At 37.8% G+C, this 27,308-nt stretch overlaps 2 protein-coding genes across 5 annotated transcripts in view; one reads left to right on the top strand and one right to left on the bottom strand.

Annotated features, from left to right (window-relative positions):
• Positions 1 to 1,965: 1,965 nt before the first annotated feature.
• On the bottom strand, positions 1,966 to 21,322 carry ACP1 (acid phosphatase 1). Of its 2 annotated transcripts, none has more exons than XM_026116600.2 (6): positions 21,170 to 21,322; positions 10,422 to 10,495; positions 10,029 to 10,142; positions 5,520 to 5,581; positions 3,157 to 3,262; positions 1,966 to 2,293 (listed from the first exon to the last, which is right to left on the bottom strand). In XM_026116600.2, the coding sequence occupies exons 1-6, from the start codon at positions 21,210 to 21,212 to the stop codon at positions 2,216 to 2,218; spliced, it is 477 nt and encodes a 158-aa protein (XP_025972385.1). In that variant the 5' UTR covers positions 21,213 to 21,322; the 3' UTR covers positions 1,966 to 2,215. The 2 variants fall into 2 exon arrangements, with proteins under 2 accessions (XP_025972385.1, XP_025972384.1); XM_026116599.2 differs by lacking the exon at positions 10,029 to 10,142 and adding an exon at positions 10,198 to 10,311 and having other exon boundaries at positions 21,170 to 21,314.
• A 31-nt stretch (positions 21,323 to 21,353) lies between these two features.
• SH3YL1 (SH3 and SYLF domain containing 1) overlaps positions 21,354 to 27,308 on the top strand; it is a 54,261-nt gene continuing 48,306 nt past the window's right edge. For 2 of the 3 annotated variants that reach the window (XM_026116593.2, XM_026116594.2), the window contains exon 1: positions 22,858 to 22,948. In XM_026116593.2, the coding sequence (XP_025972378.1) occupies positions 22,873 to 22,948 (76 nt within the window). In that variant the 5' untranslated portion in view covers positions 22,858 to 22,872. Of the gene's footprint in view, positions 21,584 to 22,857; positions 22,949 to 27,308 lie in introns of those variants that run through there. The other variant, XM_026116595.2, reaches the window with a different exon arrangement.

Consider the following 27,308-nt stretch of genomic DNA (forward strand, 5'->3'; position numbering starts at 1 on the left):
AAACAAATGCATGAATCCTCTGCAAGAAACAAAACAAATCCATCCCCCAAACCGAAACCGGGATTAAAAAAAGAAAAAGAAAAAAAGCTTTTTCCTGCTACCAGAGCCAATGAATCGTTTAGTCAATAAACTACTTGCTGAAAACATAACTTGGCTCAAGCCTGACACTTCAAATCTGAGCCAAATTTAACATGGATAGTTTTGACTTAGTATCAGCTTGGAGTAAAATTTCTAAGCCTAGTGAAGGTTAAAAAGAAAAAAAGAAAAAGAAAGAAAGAAAGAATCTCCCTTTATCTCCTTTCTGTTACCCCAGCAGTGCAAAGATAGATATTTACAGCTTTTAAATCTTGGCTTTAAAATATAAAAAAAACTATAGGTTCAGTTCCCACTCAGCCGTCAGTGTGAAGGTACAAACCATCATGTTCTCAGCCTCCTGAGTTATTTTACTTCCACTGGAATATTTGCAATGCTAGCACTCTTAAGTACTTCTGCTTCTGAAGTAGTGCATAAAACTACATCTAAGATGGTTTGTACCTAACTGCCTATTATTTTCATTCATTTATTTTGTTAAAGCATTCATAACAGAATGAAAAAAATCTCTTTTTTTTTTTCAAATCCAATGTTTCATCTGACCTGAAGTATGTATTCCTTTTCTTTTCTTTCTCACCTAAGAATCTTTCGTTTTGGTTTGGCTTAATCCCTGAAGTGAAACAGCTATTAACCTAAAAATTCTTAACTTGATCTTCAAAAAAATCAAAACTGTTGGTAATACAAGTTATGCATAAAGATACTTGTTTCTGTACTTAGATATTTCATCTTCCATTTGCATTTTGTAAGCAGGTTCTTAAATTTTATTTAATATTGTATTTTTAGGAAAATTTTGATTGAAAATTTAGGCATCGGAGAATGGAAATCTCATTAATCTGAGTGGGTAATGAATCCAGAGGCTGCTCTATATTAGTTTGGAAGGTAGACAGAGGCAGTAACACAGCAAGGCTAAGAAAGAAAGCAAGTTTTAAAGATAATGTGGTAATGCCAGTTCATACCAGTGCTGCCATTACTTAAAATAGGAAACTACCATGGTAGCAGTTACGCTACTACTCTCAAAAGAGACCTAAGGCAGAAATGAAAGGCAATGTTTGGACAAACTAGCACGGATTTTTACCATGCAGTTTTTGTGAGAGCAGAGCTTCCTACTTATGGGCCTTCTATTAACTTCACACATAATACAGATAGTCAGTCAAAAGTGTGCTCTGAGGGTATAGTTTAAACTGAAGACAGTCCATGTACTCTCCTGAGCAGTATCTGACAATACTGTCCATAGAAGAACTCAGATTATAGCAAATTTCTTTAATTATATTGTGTGGATTTGGATTATTTTACTAACTGTGTGATACAAAACATACACTTCACATTTACACTTTTAAACTGACCTGTTTTGTCCTAAAAATAAGTACTACATTACACATACTTGTATCAGTGTGCTAGAAACTGTCCACAAGAACAAAGGAAGACTAACTGGATAAGTACTATTAATATTCATCAGTATTTCTGAACTGAGTTCCTTTTAATTAGTATAAAAACTGATTTATTCTTTGCTAACTGAGCACTTAAACCTATAAAGCCTGTTTTAACGGGGCCCTGATGATTCACACAGGTTTTGCTTGCTCAAGCTTTGAAATAATGTTAAGACCAATACCTGTCTGGGGGCAGACACAGTCCTTTTGTCCACCCGGCACAATACAAAACAGCTCCAGTCCAAAAGCTGTCTAATGATGCTAGGATGCTCTGCCTAAGTTAATATGCAGGCACTATTATCACACAGCTTCCTGTTGAAAGTTGGTTTAAATTAACCCAATAATGGCCCAATAAGAACAAATCAGGTTAGTTTGTATTGCACATAAAAAAGCAAGATGTTATTTTTATAGTGCTTGTGAGAAAGCACTGAAAGAGTTCACAGATAAATTTATTCTGAATGAAATACTTTATTCTTATTAGGTAGATGTGTAAGAAAATGGTTGATCATCTAATTCAAGTTTAAAACTTTTCTATGCTTTTCTAATTAGATGACAGAAGAGCTACAATACAAAATTAAACTGAAAAGTGCCAATTTGGCCCTACTGAGGAGGCATAATATTACACTTCAAATACATCAATTAAAGCTTACATATTTCAGGATGAGCTAATTATTTTCTTTTAGAAATAAAATGATGCATTAATGAGGTTTCTCCAAAAATGCTTTACAGCATCTAACACACTGCTCGTAAACAGTTTCAAAGTCCTTTTCATTCCCCTAGAAAAGAGCAGAGGAAGAAAATGTAAGAATGGTAATAGGCTCAGACCAAAAATTCTTACAAACTAGATCCCTGTTACCAATAACAGCAAATAACTGACATTACAGAAGAATATAAAAACAGTACAAATACTTGATGATATTTGTTGTGATTTCCTCCCTGCTTTCAACTACCTGTGGTACATGAGTTTCCAGAGCCAAATACTGTGACTCTGTGCTCAACAACCCTTAAGTATCTGTCCTCCACAGATATTTCTACTCTTTGAACCCTTACAAGCCTTTTCTTTACACGGAATCCTTTCATGTTGACTTCCACAGTTTAACAAACCACTGTGTGAAAAAAATACCCCTTTTTGTTTTGAACCTGCCACTTGTTACTATCTACTTCTTGTATATCGAACAGTGATTCCCTTTTCACCTTTTCCCATGATATTCAAGATTTAACCACTTTTCCCTCCACTTTTCTTTCCTAAGCTGAAAAATCCTAGTCTAACTGGTTGCTCTTTCCTGACGTTATTTCACTTCCTTGACTATCTCAGTGCCCTTCTCTCTTTCTTGATTACCTCCTCTTTGAGGAATGATGCTGACTGACCAGGACTTTATGCAGTATTCGAAATGTAGGTGCATTTTAAATTTAAATAATTTATGTAAACATAAAGATACTTTTTCCTTTCCTATTCTAATAATTTATATTGTTTTGCTCTCATTGCTAGTAATTTCTAAGTGAAAATATGTTTACATTTGACTTGGTATTTCATCAGTTTATATATTCCATGAGAACTGTAGGATCTGGCAAGGCTATATACTACATATATATACACACTATTTTTAATCAAGCCACCCAAATAATTTCTTACACATACATAGTAAGGATCCTCAATAATAAGTTGTTTCTGTGGATCATAAGTCCCAAGCAGTTCAATTGTAGCCTTGCAGTCTTTAACTTGGTTGCTTTTCCTTTTCAGATCTCTGTAAAATTAAAAGTTTTCCAATCAACTTTTTCACAGAACTTTTTTGTCACATCCTTTCTTCTAAATTACCTCCCACTGATATAACATACTATTTTTGAGACTGTATTTTCCCCATCTACTTACAAATGAGTGTCCATTACCCTAAATGCAATTAAAATGTACCTCTCATCATCTTCAAATTAAAAGAAGCTCAGTGCTATGATCTTCACAATCCTAAACAGCTAGAACATGTTAAATTCTTTTAACATTATAAACCTCCACTCCTAATCACCACCTTTACTCACCCAGCATTGAAAAATTTTAAGTTGTTTTGCAGTGTGTCATTAGAAATAATTTCCTGCAGAGTATTCTTTCAAATAGTTGCTATTAAGCTTTTAAAACTTTACTTTTCTGTCTAAATCATGCCACAAAAAGGCAGCAGTGAGGATCACCTCTGTGGCCTAACAAATTAAGCACTGAGCAGGACCTTTGAAAACACACACTATATTTCCAAATCTTACAATGATTTATGGATGAGGTTAAAAAAAAAAAAAAAAAAGAGAGAGAGAGAGAGAGAGAGAGAGAGAGAGAGAGAGAGCACGCGCGCAAGCATGCGTGCAATTACTTTGCCATTTGTAGATCCCAAAGCACATTACAACTCTCAGTACTTTTTATGCTTAATAAGAAAAATCTGTAAATACTTACAGTAATAACTCAGCTTTAAGAAATTAATGCTCCTATTTCATATAGTTTAGAAATATAAAATTGCAGTAAGAGTACAACATGCTTTTCTTAAAAATTAGGATTCCTCTATCAATTAAGCAATTATTCCTTGAAGTCACAGATTTTCAGTAAGTTCTCTAGCCTTCTATAATAAAAGGCGCAGCCCTGTGAATATTTATTATATTTTGAGAGGACAAGAAGGATGTTTGTTTGGAGATTGTCATCCCATGCTCTATAATTATATTTACATAATTAGAATGAAGTCCAACCATTTGCTTCAAGGCTTTTGGCATACCACCTAATAAGCAGGAGGAGGACAAATGGCTCTAGTACTAAGGAAAAGGAATGTCCCAAATTAAGATTGCTCCCTCTTCTGATATGACAGGCACTCCATCACCATGTAAAATGAGCCTCTCTTCCTGGAGCTACAGATGGGAATTCCCAGGGAAACCGTTTGAACTGGATGTAAGTTTAAGGTGAAATGAAAGTGTGACAGTAGCAATATCCCTATTCTGCTATAGCTGTGATGCTGCTTCTGCTCTACAGTTCACATTATGGAAACTGTTAATACCAAAGTAAGTTTTACTTATGAATTTAAATGGAACTAAAAGTAAACCTAGTTAAGTCTTTACCCGACAAACTGCAATCAACCCAAGTGTTATATACAGCATGCATGAATGAACGATATAAGAGAGACCATTCAAAACATTCTAGAAGAGTCAACAAATGATACTTCTTTAAAGTCTTTGTATGTTACTAATAGCATTGGTCTTTTTAACTTTATATGCAACGGTCCTTACAAACACCTTGACACTTCTGCTTTATTAAAACTCAGCCCCTTAACAGCAATTATAAGTGTGTAACTAATTCAGTTGAAAATTTGCTAAAGATGCCCAAATTACCACACTAGGCAGCTACTTCTCCAAATCCATCTTAAACTCAAACTGTCTCAAAGACAGACTTAACTAAAATGATAGGAAACAGGAGCAAACAAGTCCGCTGGCTAACAACCTTACTTCAGCCCTCATTCTATTTCTCAAACAAAAGAAAACAGAAAACAATCTGTAATATGGATAAGTGCATAGAGAACTGGAGTTCTCTGCATGTAATAATGCAGATGACATGAGATGAGCAATGCTGATAATCTCTAACTGAGCAAGCAAAATCTTTAATCCCTTCCAAATTTCCACAGTATCTTTTAGATCCCATGCTAGAAAAACAGATCACTTTAATCAAAAGTCTTAGGACTTAAAATGAAAATATGTATTCATGCCTAACTATACAGACATCACCGGAATGCCTATAATTTAGCATATACTAGAATTCCTTTTCTTTATTCCTTAAGTGGCATGTATCACACAAACAAGCTGCTCACTTCCAGCTTATTAAACATATTAGAAGTGAGGAATACCTTTATTAGAATATCATACACACATAAACATATGCACACAACAAACAAAAAACCAAAATATCACATCTGTCTTCCAAAGTGACTAATGAGTTAGTACTACAAGTAAACAATACAATTTTTTTTCCATTTCTTCATACATTACCTTAGATTGCTTTCATCCATACAAAGTATATAATCAAAGGTCTGGAAATCTTCTTTAGTAATCTAGAATTACAAATACATGCCTGAGACTACAAACTGTGTTTGAATACAACAGAGAAAAAAGTTTAGTATTTTCAAATTAGGGAATTTTGATTTATTCAAAGAAACAGATTACAAAAGTTAAACTATCTTCAGCATCCCTTACAATAAGGTGAAAAGTGTTTAAATATACTCTGCCATGGTTATTTATCCAGTCCTACAAGTTTTCCACAAAATAAATAAATTTTATTTTATTAATAATTTTTAACATCCCATTAATCAACATAGAAACATCACTAGAAATGTCACCACCTCCCATGCTTTCCATAGCTAAAATTGAAGTAGGTTCCCAGTAACAGAAACCATGCAATAAAAATGCAGGTGATTTACTGTCTTAGTATTTCATTGACAGGAAAACATTAAAAAACTAGCTAACATGCAATACATACAATCCAGAAATCTGTGTATTATACAGAGAAAGATAACAGGTGAAATTCAAAGCTAACGTATGATGGTATGAACTACAATCTCTTAAAAAATAAATGCAGTGACACTGTGTGAGCTCACAAAATTTACAACACAATGTGAAAAATATCTGGGATCTATTTTATATCTTTGTACCATCATACCAGCAGTTATTTTTCTTTCCTTGAAGAAAAATAGGTTATTGACTCTTAAACACGAGTATTAATAAAATTCAGAGATCCAAGTTCAGAGTAAAGTGGACAAGCATTACTGATAAGTCATTAATATAGGTAGTAATGTTATCTGTATTGGAATAAGGATGGCTGCACATTTTAACAGTAGTAATTATACATCAGTTTACATTCACACCTTAGCTTACAGTAAAAACTTCCCATAATACCTAAAATGCACAATATGCCAGTACAAAATATCTGACCATTTGTCCCTAATCAGGAAAGACTAAATAGTATGAAATCCGTGATGAGTTCACACTAAGACTGCATTGCATGCATAGTCCTACGTGTAGCATCATAACCAAGAAACTTGGAAAGTTTCTACAGTACAGATATCCCTTCGCACTTCTCTCTGGAAAGGATGGGCTAGAGAAGCGAATAAGCAAATGAAAAGACAAAAAGGCACAACATGTTGTCCTAGAAGCCATCAGAGCTTTAACTTGTAAAAATTATTTACATATGCAAACAGTTTTTAGACAGAAGAAATAAAACTTCATAGTTTTTGTGTTAACAGCAAATACGTATTGATTAAATCTCTCATACCAGAGAATATGAAAAGATTATTAGATTAAAGCTATACATTTCACACAGGGAGAACCAGGGGGAAGGGGGCTTTGACAAGAAAGGGTTAAATAGTGAAAACTAATGCAGACTTGTTTATTTTCACTGTAAAAATATTAGCTGTATTCATGCTGTGCCTTTGACCTATGAAAATATTTTTACAGTGGAAATAGCTCTGTTTTCTTAGCAACCCTTACAGAGCTTCTACAGGCTTCTTCTGGTAGCTCTATGCAGCTAATACTGGCCCATGTGAAAATACACAGGCATAAATGTCTTTGTAGTACTGACAGGTTGAGGGAAGCAGTGAAAAGGAAAACACACCTGCCAAACTTCCTGTATACTTCGATAGGTTGAAATTTACTGCCTCATGAACCAGTACTATCACTGATGCAGATGCTGTCCTAAAAACAGGATGATTGATTAGCTTGTGCTCTTGTCGCCCTTACAATAGCCATCAGATACAAAAAGCACAATTCAGCAGACTCCAGTGACCTGAAGATTCCCAAAAACTATGAAAATTAATCATATTTTGGGTGAAGAAATTGGAAACCTAACGTGTGTATTTTGGGAAGAGTATTGGAGAGCTAAAGTGATCAATTTTGGATGGAACTACACAGACAAGAATAATTTAAAAAAATGCACATAACCATTATTAAAGACAGTCCATGGAAAAACACGTCATTGTTCTAATTCACCTATGTTAAGCATTTGCCTTCCATTTCCAGAAGGGAAATGAAATCTTTTTCTCTATCAAAAAACAGAGTTGCAGTGGTCCTCAAATTTATCCAGTTGTGAAACAACGTTTAATATAACCTTCTTCTAATCTCAATTTCACATTAAAGGCAAATGCAAGACATGAGTCATACTGAAATCAATTTTAACCTGAGCATGAATAAAAAATGAAACTGATTAATATAATCATTTTGTACACAAAGGCTAAGAACTGAGAGAATTTCAATAGGTACATAAACATACATCAAGCAGCCTATTATCAACTAAAATGTTAAGATTTAATATGTATGTTGATACTTCAGCACTCCCACTTAAAATTCATGATTATTATATACCACGGTAGGATATAACCAAATTAACACTTTCTCTTATATAAATCAGTCTTGTAGCATTTGTGTCAGTTTTGGATTAAAAAAAAAAAAAGATGCAATCCACAGTTGTTATAAATATGTGCAAAATTATTTGAAAGTAAGTGCCTTTCACAGGGTACATAATTTTCCACAGGAATGAAAAGGGTAATTGTATGAAGTAGTCATCTTATGACAGTAGTTAGGAGACAACAGAAGAAAAATCCTTCCTTTGTAATTCTGCAACTCCTGGGTTAAATCCTTCTCAATCTGTTCTGGAACAATGGAACAACTGGAACTATTCTGGCTGTTCTGGAACAACTTCCACTGGTACTGTTTCTGATGTGACCACTCTCCATGACCAAATTTTATACTGGTACGTCCCTCTTTTTGCAGAAGTACTATGAGGCCGTACCAGGATCACAAGTTTTAGAGAATCATCAGAGATCATTTGATAGAAGTTTGAAACAGTAAAATTGGAGTTAATACCAATTAACCAGTTAACACCAATGAAAAGTGAACAGTTATCACGGGCCAGGGATTTGAAAGTTTCCTTCTTAACAGAAGCTAGTCTTGTGGGGATGTTTTAGACATATTTTCATCCTGTTAGTCTTTCATATTATTGTCTGTTTTTAATTTCTTCTCCCTGTACATGTAACGTTTTATTATCAAATATACTTATAGCCTTCCCTCAGTTTTTTATTTCCTGTTTGTTTTTTTGATCTAAGCTCTCCTACTTTAAAATTCTGTTCATTTGCCAAAATATATAGACAAATTTTTTCAGGAATGTATTCGCACCTCCTCTGTGCCAAAAGAGCATATATAGAGTTGCTTCAAGGCAGAGATCAACTGTTTTGGATATTTTGCTTTAGTTTAACTGCTCACAGACTGTTCCAGTAATACTCAAGAACAGTTCTCCCATTTCCAAGGCTTATCTTTTAAGACGACAAACGTTACACTAATGTGACTGAAACACTGACTGACTAGTTTTAGTACCATTTAGCTAGTATAATGATAAAACATGCTGCTTTTAAGCACTAATAAGCAATAAATCTAGAACCTGTAATGAAAAAGATCACAACATCAACCAACATTTTCTAGTAATTATTCTAACAGTAAAACAGTCAAAATCTGGAACAGCATTGTGCTCAGTTCTGTTTGCACTATTATATAAGGCAGATTAGCATCAGAAAGGTTAGCACAGGGCAATCAACTAATTGAGGGAATTTATTTTAAAAAGTTAAAGAACTAAACATGTAGTTTTTGGAAGTGAAAAAATAAAGTATGACCTCAGTAAGGTCTCGTAAAATTCTGCAGGGAACAAAAATGAAAGACATTAACACGACTACTTGATCTCTTTGTCAGTACAAGAACTGGTGGCATAAACTCAAGCTAAGAAAAGGTCAAGTCCTAAAGGAGTACTTGATATCCAGAGAATAGTTAACTGAAATAAGTTATGTGCATTTATTTGAGAATCTTAATTTAAATAGAGGCAGACATGTTTGTTTCAGATCTCTCTGGAATGCAACATGGAAGTATACTTTCTTTCATTAGCAAAAACTGAGATGAGTTTTGTCCAAAAAATGTTTCAAGGCTATGCTTTCCTCTGAAGTTACCACCAGCCTTACTACTAATCTTGGGTTTAAGCTCCTTAGTTCTAATCTAGCATTCCAAGAACTTTAAAAATATTTTCATCCAAAAGCAGAACTGTTAGTGATGGATAAACAGGTATTCTTTTTTGGACCTGCCAAATAAAAATTCAATCCTTTCAAATTCCAGTCAATTTTTTGCTTAAAGAAGTGCCACAGATTATGAGAAGTCATCCATTTTAAGAAGTACTCAAAAATATTTCAGAAAAATGTGCAAAATACTAAGGTATTGAAGGTAGGATTCTTCTACAATGGAGAAGCTGCTCAAACACTTCCTAGTCTGACTTCCAATGAAGTTTAATAATAAGAAACTAACTAACTTCAACTGGAAGAGTTGGGTCACTTTGAATCCCTTTGAAAGACTGCACATATTTATTATATGATGCTTAATCTTGAGCAAATGAACTTTGTCAAATGACTTCTGTGATTGTAATGGTTAGAGCTGAACGGGTATGAACATGAAAGAAAATATACTCTCTTCTACCTGCCGTGCTTTATGGGCTGTCTCAATGCCATGATTTCTTAGACAGCTTAAAGCCCTTGCATCTGGACAGCGCCCCACGTTCCAGTCTGAAACAGCAGCACTGTCTGTCATCCACTGTAACAACAAAACAAATACATACACATATTTAAAGAAAATAAGAGTACAGTACCTGCCTGGCAATATGATTCATGGTAATGCCATGCTTCTTCATGCAAGTCTGTCCTCGATAGTCAGGAGGGTTTCCTATTTCATAGGTAGATGTCGCTGCACTGTCTATCCTCCACTACAGAAAAACAAATTTATATTTTATTTTTCCTTTCCCACCGCTCGTATTTGTACTAACTGGCTAATAAACAGTTATTTCTTAGGCAGGTACAGAAATAAGTTACTTACCTTATTTTCAACTTTTTCATCAGTTACAAGTTTCCTAAAAACTGCTTCAGCTATTGGAGAGCGACAAATGTTTCCTATAGAAACAGGAAATTAAAGTAAAATTTAGGATGATTAAAAACAAAAATTAAATAGTTATGTGGATTCATCAGCATAAATCAGATGAAGATCTTTAACTTAGCTACAACGTGGATTGCTTATGTTATTCTACCCCAAGAGATTCTGCAACAGTGGAAACATAATATGCATCAGTCTCTTAAAATGCATATTATTATATGTAAAGATATACATTGTTAAAAAAAAATAGGAGGGGGTTTATGTAAGCACATTGTCCTGTTCTCCTCCTCCTCTAGAGTCTGTGATCGCAGAAGACAAGGCAAAATTACAGAATTTCTAAGTGGCAGCAAATCATCTGCAAATCCTCCTACATACTGGCATTTTTCAACTAGTTTTACTGGATAATCTACAAATATTCATCTGAAGTATTTACATTCTTATCCACCTATGAAACAAAACTTAACAACAATTCCAAAACACAATCACCACCACTGTGGAACCAGCTTAGCGAAATGGCTGAACAACCTGCAGTAAGAAAGCCGCTAACTACTAAAGTGAAGTCACTGCAGGTCAAACTGAACCTTCATGAGCATCTTCCAGCTACTAATTCCAAAACCTCGAGGAAAAGGAAGGGGGGAAACAAAAACAAACAAAAGAAAAACCAAACAAGCCCCCCCCCCCATACAATTACACAAGATCTTAAACACTTAAGGAAAAGAATTTTTCCAAAATTTTTTTAGTCCAAAGCACGGAGAATTAGGGATGAAAGATGACTCTGACAGCAAGGCCTAAGTACTGCCGGTCAGCCAAAAAACAGATAAGATATCTGTTTTATTATATAAATAATAAATCTTCCCTTCCAAAGGCCTCTGATTATATTAGCCACGTGGTCTGAGCATTACTTTCAATAAAAACCTCTCAACAACGAAATAGTGACCAATGAAAAACTAGAAATAATCAAGCTACAGCATTTATTCCACTGCTGAGGCTATAACCAGGTTATTCATTTAAGGTAGACCTCCCAAGTCTACACACGAAAATACATACTCTTCGAAAAAAATAAAGAAACATCACAATAGCAACAAAGTCTACTCAACTACTATTTGAACTCTTTCTACCTTTTCATCCTTCAAAAATTCTGGGAAACCTGGTGTAAATTTATAATACTTGGCATTCCGCTCAGATGCACAATAAATTATACAAACAAAGCTTCACCTTCCATCTAAGAGAATGTATGATTTTACTCATCCCTCTGTCTTTTGAGCAAATAAGTATAAAATATAACACAAATGCTAAAAATTATTTCTATAGCTTTAGATAAATCACAAAGATCACTGCTCTACTATTGATTAAATTCTTTCCAAATTTCATTTGTAAGAAACCATAAATTATGAAATGCCCAAGAACAGAGCTAAATTGCTGGCAGCAAACTGGCAGAACAAGCAAACAGCACCATTTTCATGCCAATGTTTTCAAACAAAATATCAAGGTAGATTCCTCACTACTAAATAAACTGCCATGACTTAAATATTTAATAATTTGCTCTCAGTCATGTCAACTATAATAAAATCAAAGTGGGAAGTGAACCATTCAAGTCATATAAATTTGTTGCCAAAATTCTGGAGAAAGTCAAATCGCTAAATGGGCAAAAGCAACTGTCTAACCACTTGGAAAACAATTTTGCTGGAGCATTGAGTGAATTTTGATAGTATGTTTGTACCTGGAAAAAGATCTGCTGCTATTTCCTTTGTTTGAACTAGTTTACTGCAAGCTGAGAAACTAAATTGGACTTGAGGGAAAAATAAAGCAGGAAAAAGTTGGTTTTTTATCTACAAATTACAGTGACTAAAGAGATATTCATTTTTATTAATTATAAGAATGTTGAAGAATGTAAATAAATAAATCTCACTTCCTTTGCTGAATAAGCTAGCTAAGCATTAAGCAGTATCATTTTAATAGGAAACCAAGGGAACATGGGAACACAGAACATCAGACAGAAAAGAACCTTCATAGTCAATGAATCCAATCCTTCAATACTGTAGACAAATACACCATCAAGCTTCCTTTTAAAAGGCAGCATCTATATTACAAGGCTAACCCAGAAACTCATTTCCTCTGATAGCCAGAAACCTTCCAATTCCCAGTTATTATTTATTCTTGGAAGTCTATGCTTATTTGATCTTGGTTAACATCACTCTGTATCTTAAAAACCTTTCTTCCTTTCAGCAGATACAGAACCAACATACTTCTTGTCAAGCACAGTTGTGCTAAGCTAAACAAACCAAGCTCTCAGTCTCCTCAGGAAATTAATTGTCCCTTATCTAATCATTCTAGTTAACCTAACTCTGCATTTGTTCTATATTGAATTCATTTTTCTTGAATGCTGACAACTAAAACTACACACAGTATTCCAGGAAAAGTTTTACCAACTCCTTTTATAAAAGGATAAAAAGGATTCCAAAATATTTATTTAGCTCTATTGAAAATAACTTGAGCTAACACCTTCTAGAATCACATTTCGATCCTTCATGAATATCAGATTTGTCATCATAATCCCCTACTTACAATTAGCCCATTCCATCTCTTTCTCTATTGTTTCAGATAACTTTAAGTCTTCATTCTAAACTATTAAATTCCATTTCTATTACACCAGCTTTCAAGACCATCCAGTTCTTGCTGTACAATACTTTTTCTCTGAATGAATAATACCACTCAACTCATGCTTGCAGGCCCTGGTCCTCGTGGGGGACTTTAACCACCCTGATATCTGCTGGAGGGACAACACAGCTAGGCACAAACAGTCCAGGAGGTTCCTGGGGTGCATTGATGACAACTTCCTGATACAGGTGATAGAGGAGCCGACAAGGAGACATGCTCTGCTGGACCCCATACTTACAAATAAGGAAGGACTGGTCAGAGATGTGAAAGTCAGGGGCAGCCTTGGCTGCATGATCATGAGAGTTTAGGATCCTGCAAGGAAGGATCAGGACAAAAGGCAGGATCACATCCCTGGACTTCAGGAGAGCAGACTTGGGCCTGTTCAGGGACCTGCTTGGAAGAATTCCTTGGGATATGGAGGTGAAGGTGAGTCCAAGAGAGCTAGTTGATATTCAAGGATCACCTCCTACAAGCTCAAGATATCAAGCAAAGGTGACAGGAGGCTTCCATGGATGAACAAGATGCTCCTGGCAAAAATCAAACATACAGGAACCATACAGGACATGGAAGCAGGGACAAGTGACCTGGGAGGAATACAAAGACAGTGTCTGAGCATGCAGGATGGGATTGGGTTTCGGTGGCCAAAGCCCATTATGGAGTTGAATATGGTGAGGGACATGAAGGGCAACAAGAAAAGGTTTCTACTAGTACATAAGAAGCAAAAGGAAGGCTAGGGAAAACGTGCGCCTGCTGCTGGATGAGGCAGGGGCCCTGGTGAAACAGGACACAGAAAAGGCTGAGGTACTGAATGCCTACTTTGCCTCAGTCTTTACTGAGGAGACTTGCCCTCAGGAATCCCAAGCCCCTGAGACCAAGGGGAAAGTCTAGAAAAAGGAAGACTTGCTCTCGGGAAAAGAAGATCATGTTAGGGCATACTTAAACAAACTGGATGTAAACAAGTCCATGGGATCTGATGAAATGCTGAGGCTACTGGCCAGTGTCATTGCACGGCCACTCTCAATTATCTTTGAAAGGTCATAGCGATCAGCAGAGGTTCCTGAGGACTGCAAATGTTACCCCTATCTTCAAGGGCAAAAAGGAATACCCAAGGAACTACAGCAGGACAGTCAGCCTCACTTTGATCCCTGGAAAGGTGATGGAACAAATAATTCTGGATATTATTTCCAGACACATGAAGGACAGGAAAGTTATCTGGAGTAGTCAGCAGGGATTTACAAAGGGGAAATTGTGCTTAACCAACCCAATAGCCTTCTACAATGAGATAACTGGCTTGGTTGATGATGCGAGAGCAGTGGATGTTGTCTACCTTGACTTCAGTAAGGCTTTCCACACTGTCTCCCATAACATCCTCATAGACAAGCTGACTATCGGGTAGATAAGAAGTCAGTGAGGTGGACTGAAAAGTGGATGAACTGCTGGACTCAAAGGGTTGTGAAGAGGAGCACACAAAAAAGCCAATACTGGTGTCCCCCAGGGGTTGATTATGGGTTCAATACTGTTTGGCATCTTCATTAACCACCTGGATGATGGAACCAAATGCACCCTCAGCAACTTTGCAGATAATACAAAAATAGAAGGAGCGATTGGTACACCAGAGGGTTGTTTTGATACTCAGGCTGGAGAAATGGGCAGACAGAAACCTCAGGAAGTTCAACACCAAGAAATGCAAAGTCCTGCACCTGAGGAGTAATAACACCTTGCACCAGTACATGCTGGGAGTCAATCAGCTAGAACGCAACTTTGCAGAAAAGGACCTGGGGGTCCTGGTGGAAGACAAGCTGATCACTGATGAACAAGCCAGCAATTTTCCTTGTAGCAAAGGTGGCCAACAGTCCCCTGGCAGAGTACTGACAGAGGGACTGCAGCATCTCTCAGATGAGGAAAGGCTGAGAGAGCTGCGACTGTTTAGCCCAGAGAGATCTTATCAATCTGTAAAAACATCTGAAGGGAGAGCGTGAAGACAGAGACAGACTTTTTTCAGTGGTGCCTCGTGATAGGGCGAGAGACAATGGACACATGCCGAAACACAGCCAATTCCATTTGAATCTAAGAAAAATTTTGCAGTGAGAGTGACTGAGCACTGGAACAGGTTGCCCACAGAGGTTACAGAGTCTCCATCCTTGGAGATGTTCAAAACTCGACTGGATGTGGTCCTGGGCAACCCGCTCTAGCTGACTCTACTTGACTGGTGGGGGGGGGGGGGAGGTTTGAGCAGATGATCTCCAGAGATATCTTCCAGCTGCAACTATTCTATTCATGCACAGTTACAGAATCACAGTAAATTTCATTACTACACCTAAAATTTCTGTAACAAGTAATGATGTACACTAAATACTATCGGTCCTACTAAATTATTAACCATCTTTCAAAATTTCAGAGTGACTCTTTGAAGTAAATCCCTCACATTTTTTCTGATTGTTTAACCTTCCTCATTACCTGAACTGAATCACCTTATGACATGATCCAAATTATTTTCATTCTTCTACAGTGTCCTCACTACTTAAAATAAATGCCATATCATTCTTTGATGGCACCATGATCACTGACTGATTAAATATATTAGCTACCACTTCTAGCAATACCTAGAAAATGTGGTTATATTCTTTTAAAAACAAACTTGTTACCTAGTTTGTGACTTGAAAATCAGTGTCTTCCATGATAACACATTCCAGATATGACCAGAGGAACTAATAGTATTACAGTACTGCCATCTCCATTCAAATCTATTCTTGGAGACTATAGGCAGAATCCCATAACTAACTTAAGAGAAGCTTTTTCTCCCATACTCTCCAGTGTTTTTTTTCATACTAATTATGTTTATCCACGTTACTCTTAGCCATTATGCTATAATTCTTCCCACTGTTAATGTAAAGCACTACCTTACCTCACTGATATCAAGTAACATGCAAACTTCAATTGTTGTTTTCCAGTCATGATCACTTCCCCACCGTATTTTATATCCATGTAATATCCAGTTTTACTTCCCACATCTGTCTTTCCATGCTTTGTCCAGGCTCTTGCATGTGCACAGTGTTTCCTAAATTATAGATTGACAAGTGCCTGAAGAATGAACAGAAAATCTCACAGAAAGATTCATATGGGATTATCTTCCTCCTTGGACTTGAACAATACTTCCCTTTAATCTTATCTACCTCTTCCTTATCATTAATCTTATCTTTACTTCCTATCCTCCTACCCACTGATACTCCTTTGTCCTTTTTTCGTATTTCTGATTGATATAATTATGATCTTAAGTATAAGATACTGGTATGAAAGTTCTCTGAATCTCTATCTTCTCCCTTCATTTTTTAAATTAAAAGCTTTTTAAACTGTAGTGACATTTTCAAGATCAGAAAGCTAGTACATGAAGTGCCCAGAGTCTGCCCATTGAAGTAAATCCTACAACCATCTCCAAATGATGACACAGGGTAAGAGACTTAAACTTCACTCATAGAATCACTACTGGACCCATCTGTTGATCAGTTTTACAGTCATGCTTTGTCACTCATTTTCTAGGGACAAGAACACCACGATTATCCAAGCAGCCAATATGTTTTCTGAGTTCTTATTCCAGTCTGCGTATTAATCTTTCATCAGTCCCCATAAGGACATGAAAGATAACTTGTATCCCTTTCAGGCTCAGGTCCATGGCTCACCTGGTAGACAGGACAACCACCTTTTGGTTAAGTTTTTCACTTTTAAAGCCAAATAGGCCTGCCTCTTCTTAGTGATGGCACTGGATCAGTGGATCCAAGTACTGCTGATCTTGTCATCTGTTCTCTCAAGCTGTTTTATATCCTTCCTGTTCCTTATCCAGCTAACTCGTTTATACCTTCCCCAAATGCAAACAGATGCTTTTTTCTTTTTCCTTTGTTATCCCATCTTCTGTTTCTAACAGAAGCTTTCACCCTCTCACATTTAAAAATCTAGTTTTTAACTCTGTTTATTTTTCCCTAGACGATCAGTTCATCTGAGTTATTTTCCTGGTATCATTCGCTTCATCAATTTTCCTGGTATCGTTCGCTTCATCAATTTACCATCAGGTCCTTTTCTTCAGCAAGTGTTTAAAGCTTGCTACTTACTCTACTCTATGTACTCAAATTCTTGTTTAAACTTCATCCTAATTCCCAGCTGTGTTACTGTATCTTCTCTTCAGTTAAGTCTATCTGATGATAGTTAGCACTCAATTAGCTTTGTACAGAACCACTCAAGACTGATCTTAGTTCACATTCCCTGTCCTTTCCACTCACTGTCAACTGCATAGCTAACATTCCTACTACCATTCCTAATCTGGAAGAGCTAAGTATATAACGACTTAAATGGCACAACTTAACTTCCACACATTCCCCACCACCACCACCAACACAGAGAGGAATTACTCACAGAAGTTAAATATTAGCATAAATATATTGGAAAAAAAAATTGAGCTCAAGACATGAGAACTGAGGTGTCTAAAGGAGTCCTAGGTGTCTAGCTCCCTAGTCAGCGGATGTTTGTCAACATAATCAATGTCAATAGCTATATCACTCACTAGGATCCACAGTACTCAAACTGTCAGCTAATCACGTGGATGTTCCAAAGCTGAAAATAATCTTGTTGCAGGAAAAGAATTTTAATTATCAACTAGATCATTATGCTTTTCCCAGAAAGCCAGTAGCTTCCCAAGCTCCTCAGTAACAATAGCACTTCTCAACACATATGCACCTACCCACAATGATCAGACTCTCAACCTTTTTTAAACATGCATGAAAATCTTATATTCCAATTCCAAGATCACTTGTATGACCATGCTATCAACTCTCTCTCAAAATTCTGTATCATTCTGAATCGCAAATTGAATAAGGCACTATATTCTAACAGCTATCCTACCAATGCTGCACAGAAGCAACACATTTTCCTTTCTTCTAACATTCTCTTCTTTATCCAAAAATTGCATTAGTTCTTTCTGTCAGCTTGCTGAGAAACCCCATTACAGTAGTTATTCATGATGACCTCTTCAATGCCTTATTCAAGCTATTGCTTTCCCACTCTGCAGCTATAAACCAACTGCATTTTGTCCCATGAAGCTCTGAATTTGCCTATATTTAGAAAGCATAATGGATTGTGATCACTGAACTGGAAACTCAAATCTCTCTTTAACTGTAACCTAATTTCCTCATTACTGGCTACCCAATCAATTTACTGTCATTTTAGAAAAGATTTTATGCAATCTGTATCTCTGATGACACCGATACTCAGTGGCTCATACCAACTATCAGTTTTTCGAGGACCAACAAAACATCACTTTGCTTATTTCCAGTTGTCTAACAACTATTCCTCCATATACTGAGATCTACCAGTAGGCCAGTTTCCAGTCTCTTTAATATACCCATGCAGCTTGTCATGCTATTGTGCACAAGTCAACTGAGAAAGAGGCTTATTTATATAACATGGCATTATATTACGATAATTTCTGGAGCTCAACCGTTAATTAGATGAGCTATGTGATCTAAAAAAAAGAAAAAAAAAGGAAAAAGAAAAAAAAAAAAAGGAGAGCAAGCAAGTGAGCAAACTGCTTTTGGGTTCATGTCCAGTCATAATTCTTCCTTTGGCTTAAAAAAAAATTATTTCCAGGTGCTTTTTCATATACTTTAATCACATATGCTGTTAGATACTCCATTTATTTTTCAGTGATGAGAAACCTTTATCATTAATGTAATTATGCACATTAACTAGATTATATTTTGCTGTGCAATGAATATCTGCTTATCTCATCACAAACAAAGAATACAGTAAATGGATATTTCAGTAATAGGTTTCTTTCAAAATAATGTAGAAAGAAAGTGTAATTTTTCAAGAAGCCTTGCTCTTTTGGGGATCAACTCTCACTGAATGTGGGAGATGCTCAGAATTAATAGGCCTTGTTAATCAGCAAACAATACTACAGATATCTGCAGTTCTAGAAATCTGTTTAGTAGGTTTTTCAGCAGTAACCCTAGGTATTATTTATAACCAAAAGCAGGGAAAAAAGATCTAGTAAGGTATCAGCATTACTTCTCAAAACTAATTAAAAAAAAAAATCAAGCAAGCTTTTTGTGGGAAATGATAGGAGGTGCCTGAGAAACTTATCTTAAATAAGTGTATATCTGGAAAAAAAAAAAAGTTTTTGTCATCTAAACTAGCTTTTCATGTCATATGCCTATCAAAACCTACTGTTAGCTTACTTTTTATAAGCCAATAAAGTAGAAGAGAAAATTTCAAACATATTTACAACATCTATTAAAAAAAAATCCCATTAACATCAGAACTTTCTGACTTGCTTACCTTTTCCTCAAACACAATATAATTCATCATTTTCATACCAAAACTATTATTAATTTTCACTAAAAATGGTTTTTCAGGAACCAAACTGGATTAGGAACTTGTTAACATGCAAATCACCATCATGGCCTTACAGATCCATAGGTACATATGAATCATTTGGTGAAGATTACTGTTGTTAGAACTTATTGTTCAGAGAGAAGAATGCACTAGATGCCCTTATACTAAAGAGGTTTACCTAGGCCAGCGGCTCCAAACAGCAATTGATAACTCCTTATCTAAAGGATGTTTTTCCTAATTTATTATTAAGGGTTGATTTTATTATAATGTGGCAACAGAACATATTTCACAAAACTAAACTCTTGCTTTGCTATTCAGCTAATCTCCTTTTCTATTACAACAGAATAGCAGATAGTATACATATATCAACCAATAACAGTTTCCTAGTTTTTATAACACCACTCTATCCAATTAAAAACAAAAAACAAACATAAAAAAACAGTCAAAACTCCAGGGATTCACAGGGATCAAATCCCAGCACACAGGTAAGATTATAAGTGCTAGGGAGCAGATAATATTAAAAACCATACTAGATCAGAGCAAAGACCCATCTAGCTTGCTGTTCCCAAAAGAGACTAGAAGCAGGTGTTTAGAGAAAACACATATAAAATAGGGTAAGGCCATGTGCTCTTTTACTAATATAATCCTCCCCGCAGTCAGGTTAGGAATTTACTGCTTGTGAAAATACAAAAGGTAATCTTGCTTATCAGCAGCCAATTGTCTTAAACGTCAGGAACGCATCCAAACCCCTTTTGAACACATTTGTACTTCTATTTTCTGTAACATCTTGTGACATGAGATTCACAAATATATGCAAATTCTTTTTTAAAAGAATCTGTTGCCTAGTTCATCTGGACAATCCTTCAACTTGCAGGAAAAAGAGAGTCAGATTTTTCTCACGCCTTTCATGATGGACATGATTTCATAGATCAAAATCATCTCCACCCTGTATCAAGTTCCTTTTCTTATAAAAGAGTTCTAGCATATTTACCCTCTTATAGACAAACTGTTCCATTAACTTTATTCATTCTTGTCACCTTTCTCTCTCCTTTTTTAAAATCAGATGATCAGAACTGCAAATCATATCCATGATGTACTGCAGCAGCAATGTGGCCTCATGACATTTGCTGGTTGGTTCTCTGTTACCTCCCTTTTATTCCAGAAGCTAAACACTGAGCTGACAGTTCCAGAAAGCTATTCACAAAAACCATTCAATGCTACTCTTGAGTAGCAATAGCTAATTCAGAGCTCAGGTTTGTGAGTGCAGTTAGGACAAGCTCTTCCGCCCGTATAAACGTTGCATTTAGCAGCACAATTTCGCCTCCTGTTCTGTATTGATCGCTCCGACCTACTTCTGATATCAACACTTATTCAGGGGAAGGGGACAGATACTACTTTGTGCTTCCTCCCTCCCTGCTCGGGCACTATACCGACGCTTCTCGGGGGAGTCGGCCGCAACCTGCCGCTGGGCAGCGCGACCGGGGAGCGGGACGCGGGAGGCTGCCGGGGCGGGCCTGCCGGCAACTCGTCAGTCACCGCGCTCCCCAGGGACGCCCGGGGCTCCCGTTATCTCTGCGCCCTCGCCTGGTCCCCCCCAGCCCGGACAGCAGCGGGAGGGGAGCAAGAAAGGGCCCGCCGCCACCCGTCCCGCTCACCCAGGCACACGAACAGCACCGACTTCACCTCCCCCGCCGCCATCTTCGCTCGCACCAGCCGCACCGAGAGGGGTCCTTCGCGCCGCCGGCCTGTCGCGCCGCCTGCGCCTCGCTTTACGGCACCGGCCGCTACAGCCGTCTACGTTTTTTGCCTGATTCGCGGGACGAGCGGGGAGGTAAAACATAGCAATACAAGAGGCGGGGGTGGGGGGCGCGCGCGCCCATCGACCCGGCCTGGCCCGGCCCAGCGCGCGTGCGCGGGCAGGCGGTTGTCGGGCGCCCGCGGCCCCTCCTGCCTCACCTGCCGCCAGGTGAGCGGCCCGGCGCCGCCCCGCCCCGCCCCGCCCCGCCCCGCCGCAGCCCAGTGCGGCGGCGGCGGCCCGGGAGCGGTGGGCTGCGGCGGCGGGAGCAGAAGTGAGTATCGCCGCTGAGGGGCTGGCGGGTGGGGTAGGCCCCTCCGAGGGGCTCCCGCCCACTGCGGCCGGCCTCGCTGAGGCGGCGGCAGTGGCCGACCGCCCGCTCCCTCCTGCCGCCGGCGCGGGGGGCCGAGCCTCCGCTGCCCCTGAGGCGGTTGTAGGGGGTAAACGGAGCGCGAGGCAGCGCGGCAGGGCCTGGCCCGCCGCCGGGAGCACTGCGGCTCCTTTCTGCCTCGGGCGCCGCTGCTGGCGGCGCCCGGAGATACGAAGTGGGTCTGCGCTCGGCTGGGTGCGCGGGCTGCCGCTGCGGCGGGTGTCTCGGATAGCGAGCCCGACCAGCTGGCATGAACTGAGGCACGTGCTCCTGAAATACAAACAATGCTCAGTTTTTCCATTGATTACCCCCCCCCTCCGCCCAGTTGCAGCATGTGATGCTTCCTCAGACTAGAAATTTGAGAAACTTCTAATGTGGCATTGGGCCTGTTAGACTGATGTTGCAGTTCAGCACGCATACTTCTAGCTGACCAGAATGGCTGGCATTTTTTTCTTGTATGTGGTTTAATCTGCGGGGTTACCACATGGGTCTAGCTGGGTTTTGTAATGCTGGCCCTGCCCCAGCCCTGTGATGGCAGGGTGTGGCCAAGGACTGAATTCCTTTGCTGCGTTTAAGACTAGCTCGTCTTGTTTTTCAGGCAAAATGTGGTAGCTTGGACATTAAAAATATAAAATTTTAACTTTGTGCAACATCTGAGACTTTCAAATCAAAGGGATTAATGATTAAAAATTATAACCCGACCTTATATCAAGTATATTTTCTCCAAAATTGAGTTAATAGTGCATTTCTTTTTATGCAGCTTCATATGCTGGCCTGCACATGACACATCTGTCATAAGTGTGGTTGTACAACTGCATTTTTTTCTTTGCAGTGGAAATCATTGGTATTTGGAAACATTCATTTTACATCCAGTATTCCTCAGTTCTTCTCTCTCAGCACTGCGTCACTCTGCTGTAGCACTGGTCCCCTTGCAGGTGTCAGGAATGCAAAGGTGGGGGATCCAGAAGAGGCTGTGATAGTGCTCAGCTCTCAGATACAGCCTCAGTGGAGAAGAGAAGGGTGAGATGAGTCAGTTGTGTAATTCTCACAAAGATCTATCATGTTTCATAAACTGAGCAATGTTGAGTGCTACTATTCCTGCTTTCTATCAAATAAAGTGGCTTGAGGCACCAGCATAGGAAATATGTTTCTTTTCCCCTTCCTTTCCATGCAGATGTGGGTCAAGGAAGGGAATGATCAGACTGCATATAGAAGTGAGAGTTTTAGAAGACCACTTTGGAGTTCATGTAAAACCCTGTGTTTGTATGAGTATGTATTTGTATATATACATAAGTAGATCTTTGCAGGATTGGCACCTGTGTAGGCTTTTTTATAGATATGTTTGGTGAGTTAATGTGTGGGTGTGCCTAGCTGTGAGTTTGAGACTAAGCATTTTGTGTTTCCTTATCTTTGGAGGAGGGGAAGCTGTTGCCTTAAGTGTTGTTCTGCGTTCCCAGCCTATAGCAGTTGAAGGGAGTCCATCTATACCTTGTTCAGTTAATTTCAACCTCACACCCTTGCAATAGGCAGTAACTAAATTCACAGTTGTTCTTCATCTCGTATCATGGTTTTTCACTGCTGAGAACTATTTTTCCTGGTATGATAGCTCTCTATATTTATTTTTTATGAACATCTATTACATTGTTGTGAGAGACCATGTAAAATAAGGCTGCCATGGAGAATAGGCTGTATGACTTAATTTGAGAGAAACACTATTGTGGACAAGGCAACCTAAGAGTTTAGGTGAAACTAGGGCTCTTCAAACTGTTGATTAATAAATATCAAACACTTATCTACTCTTTTTTTTTTAACATTCTTTATTCCTTTTTGCTTGAAGAAGTATTTTCTCTCAGGTTAATTGTAGAAGTTATTTATGTTCATTGTGGGAATCAATAATTCGTTAGATTTGACCCCAGTGCATAGGGCACTGGGACATCTATGAAAAGGAGAAATGAGAGGGATGGAACAATTGTGGCTGTTTTAGTGATAGTGGTGTTAAATGTTTTCTTCAGGGAATGGCTGGTATATGTATTTTGTTAGACTGCCCAAATATTTTTCTCGTAGGTTGATGTGGTACTACTATATGGAGCTGCCTTATAGTGCACTGATTGTCATGTCACGTATTTGTTCTCTCTATGGTTCCATCCCTTGAGAAGAGATAAAACAAGATGGTGGGGGGTTTTTTTTGTTTATTTTTTGAGGATTCTGTTCTTAAAAGCACAGCTTTGTTTTAGTTAAAGCCTTCTTGTTTAAATATTAATGTTCCTAATGTACTTGTTTATCTGCTTGGATTGCCTTGAAGCTTATTCTTCATGGTTAAAATAGAATTAGCAATCCAAAGTTGGGATTCTCTTTGAATTTTCCCCTTATCCGCATGCCTAAATTTAACATATCATACCAACTCTAATATTAGAGTGAGGCGAGACAGGCAGAACTGAATTCCTAGCTCTGATTTTACTTCAGTCATGCTGCTTATCTTGCTTGGTATACAGCACCCAGCCCCTTTGGTTCCAAGTGTTTACACATCAAACACTTTACAATAACTGTATATGGAAAGAGTTCATAGTTTCACCTAGACAGTTTCCCAGGGCTTGGGTGGTGCTTAGGTACGGTCGTGTGCTGTGAGCAGAAGCCTGCAATTCTTGTAGTACTGATTCCTAGAGGAGTTCACTCATGAGTCTCAGACTAACACCAAGGTAACTCTGCCTTTGGTGCTTGTTGTGGAGCATTCCACTGTCTCTGTATCCTTGAAAATACTCTTCTGACTCTCTTGGCACAAATTGAGTGTCAGTCAGTTCTTTGCTATCAGAAAGCCGAGGGTTTTTTTTTCCATGTCCTGGGCCACTTCAGCTTCAGTAAAGGACAGTAGAGTTTTTTCAGTTATGTGCTGCTGACGTTTAAGTTAATGTTGTTTAAATGCTTTATGTAGCGCATAGTTCTTTTTCTGGCCTTTCTCAACATATGATCCTTGTGGAAATTCTTAAGTGAAAGGTTTAGTAATGTATCAGTGTTATAATGCTAATATAGTGTCCCCTGCCTTATTACTTATAATTAGATTTATGATTTTCATTTGCACTAAGTTAGAGCTAATGTAACAAATGTTCAGAGACTGTAAGCAGAGTGTCTTGTATACCAGCTGAGTTGGAAGAAGTGTTGGCAAATAACTTATTTGCCCAGCATTGGTCCTAAACTACAATGTTGAGATACACTAATATGGACTCAGGTGATTAATAGAAGATGATAGTGTGTATAAACTGTATGTAGGTGCTGCACATTTCCTTTGTACTCTGATTATATCTGTTGTGGTGATATTGTCTAGTATTTCTGGTCTAAGAAATAGAAGTTCTTAGTTCACAAAAACATGTTACAAAACACAAACTCTTCTGGTAGCTCTTTCTGCTTGTGAGAGGAGAAATAGCAGATCTGAGCCTTGTTGCTTGTAAGCACTTCAATAAATCTAATAATGAAGACACACTTTTTTAAGATAGTAAATTCTGCTTGGTTTTTTTGCCTTCATTTTCCCCTCTGCTATGTCTTACTGTTTCTCTGCTTGCCCTGAACAAATATTTGAAACATATTTTTACCAGCAAAATAAAGATTCTCCCTCCCCTCGGCCAGTCATCATGCATCTCAGAAGTAAGAATTTGAAGAATCCAGTCATGACCAGTGATCTTTGTTCTGGTTACCAGCTTTTAATAACCTTCCCAGCAATGTACAAGGCATTTGTATTGATTACATTTGAATAAGCAATTACCAGCAAATACAATCAGAGCTGTATTCCTTGTAAGAGAACATATTTAGTTTCTTGGTAGGTATTTTGATGTCTTCCCTATGCCTCTTGTGGGCGGATACCTTTTCTCCTAGTGCCAAGCTACAGCTCAGATGTAGAACTTTGAACTTGGGATTTTGTCATTCTTGTCATTGCTAAAAAGTTACACGTATTTTTGAAGATTTTTAGTGATATGTTCCTCTGTTCTGCCTTTTGTGGGGTTGAACGAAGGTATGTGATGTGCTTTCCAAAACAAATCATCTGATTCACCTGTGCCTCAGGCAGTTAGCTGCTGTCTTCACATACCACAGTTGATTAGAAATAGAAGATATCACCTAGTTAAAACATTGTGCCTGTACAAAGTGAACCCATTTTTCTTTAAAGTGTCTAGTACATGTTTCAGTATCATTTTACTCTGACATATTCCTACTCTCATCAGAAAGTTCATCCTTCTAGGAGACGAGGAAATTCAGTATCTCAGTTTGAAATTTCCTCCAAACTGACTTGAGTACAGGACCTGCTGAGAAACAATCTCATCAAATCCTTTTGATCATGTGGGTGACTCTGTGTTTTAGGGGATTTTTTTCAAATTCTTTGATTTTTTTCTCAAGGAAATAGTTAATTCAAAGTGTGATTGAGGACTGATATCCTGTTAAGTTATCAAGTGATACCCTTTTTGTTTGGATTAGTTAAGTCCTTTGCTCTTGATGAGAAAAAGAATAAAAATATGCAGGTACAGTGGAACTGATTTTATCATAATTTTTATATACAATGTCCCTTTTGTTAATAAGCTCCTGTGCTGTAGGAGACATACTTAATTGATGGAAAAAGCAGCGGCGAAGGCAGATTACCAACACTAGCGGCTATCTCTGATCAAAAATCTTGTATGCTTTTGGACACTTTTTACATGAAAATACTTGCACTGATGTAGCTAACAGACATAAATACCATTATCACATTTCATATCACTTAATTTATTCAGGTGGCCTATGCAGAGGCTAAGCTTATTTTGGATGTATTATTTTATGTAATTACTACATTTCAAGTAAATTTTGCTTTGCTTTCAGAAAGGTAGGTGATCATTGGCTAGCACTTTAGTTTGTGTCTCAAGAGGCTTGAATTTACGAATTCCTTGTGCTTAGGAGACAGCAGCCTTAAAAGCTTGGCCAGAAAGGAGATGTTTTCTCCTCCAGAAAAGTGGTAGCAGAAAACCCTAAACCAAAGTTAGGTGTTTGAGAAGGCTGTAAAGGGAATAAAAACAGTTTACCTTGGAACACTAGCTAATAATAAAAGCAGTACAAGTAGAGGTTGGGGGCAGGGGAGTAATAGAGCAGTTTCCTTCTAGGAGTTTGGAGTTGCCACACTTATATGCCTCCAATAGTATTGTATTCCCTGGGGTTGTCTTCAGAGGTGTTTTGCTTTCTAGAATTTACATTAATACATTACAAAAATAAAAAAAAGCAACAATTCTTACAGAGGTGAGAGGAAAGGAAGAAACCTGTTCTCTATATCTGTTCTCTATCTTCATTACCTAATTCTTATCAATGGAAAGGCTTCTGTTTGAAGTGGTTCTTTTCTGAATAAATACTTATGATTCTTTAGTTTTCATTTTGACTTCATGCTGTGTACTTACATAGCAACATCCAAATATAATGCAGAGGACTGGATTTTTTTTTGTTTCTGACTTTTTGGCTGCCTTGGAATAAGCACACAGTTGCAGTACAAAGTTCCATACAAGTTTTCAGAAGTGCTAATCCTGAAAATGGTATTTGTCTGTTTTTTTTCTCCCCCCAAAATGAATCATTTCTAAAAATGTGTTTTGGAAATGTAAGCTTCATAAGTTCTGAATGATTTCTTATT

This window comes from Dromaius novaehollandiae, chromosome 3, assembly GCF_036370855.1.
Source record: "Dromaius novaehollandiae isolate bDroNov1 chromosome 3, bDroNov1.hap1, whole genome shotgun sequence".
NCBI lineage: Eukaryota > Metazoa > Chordata > Aves > Casuariiformes > Dromaiidae > Dromaius > Dromaius novaehollandiae.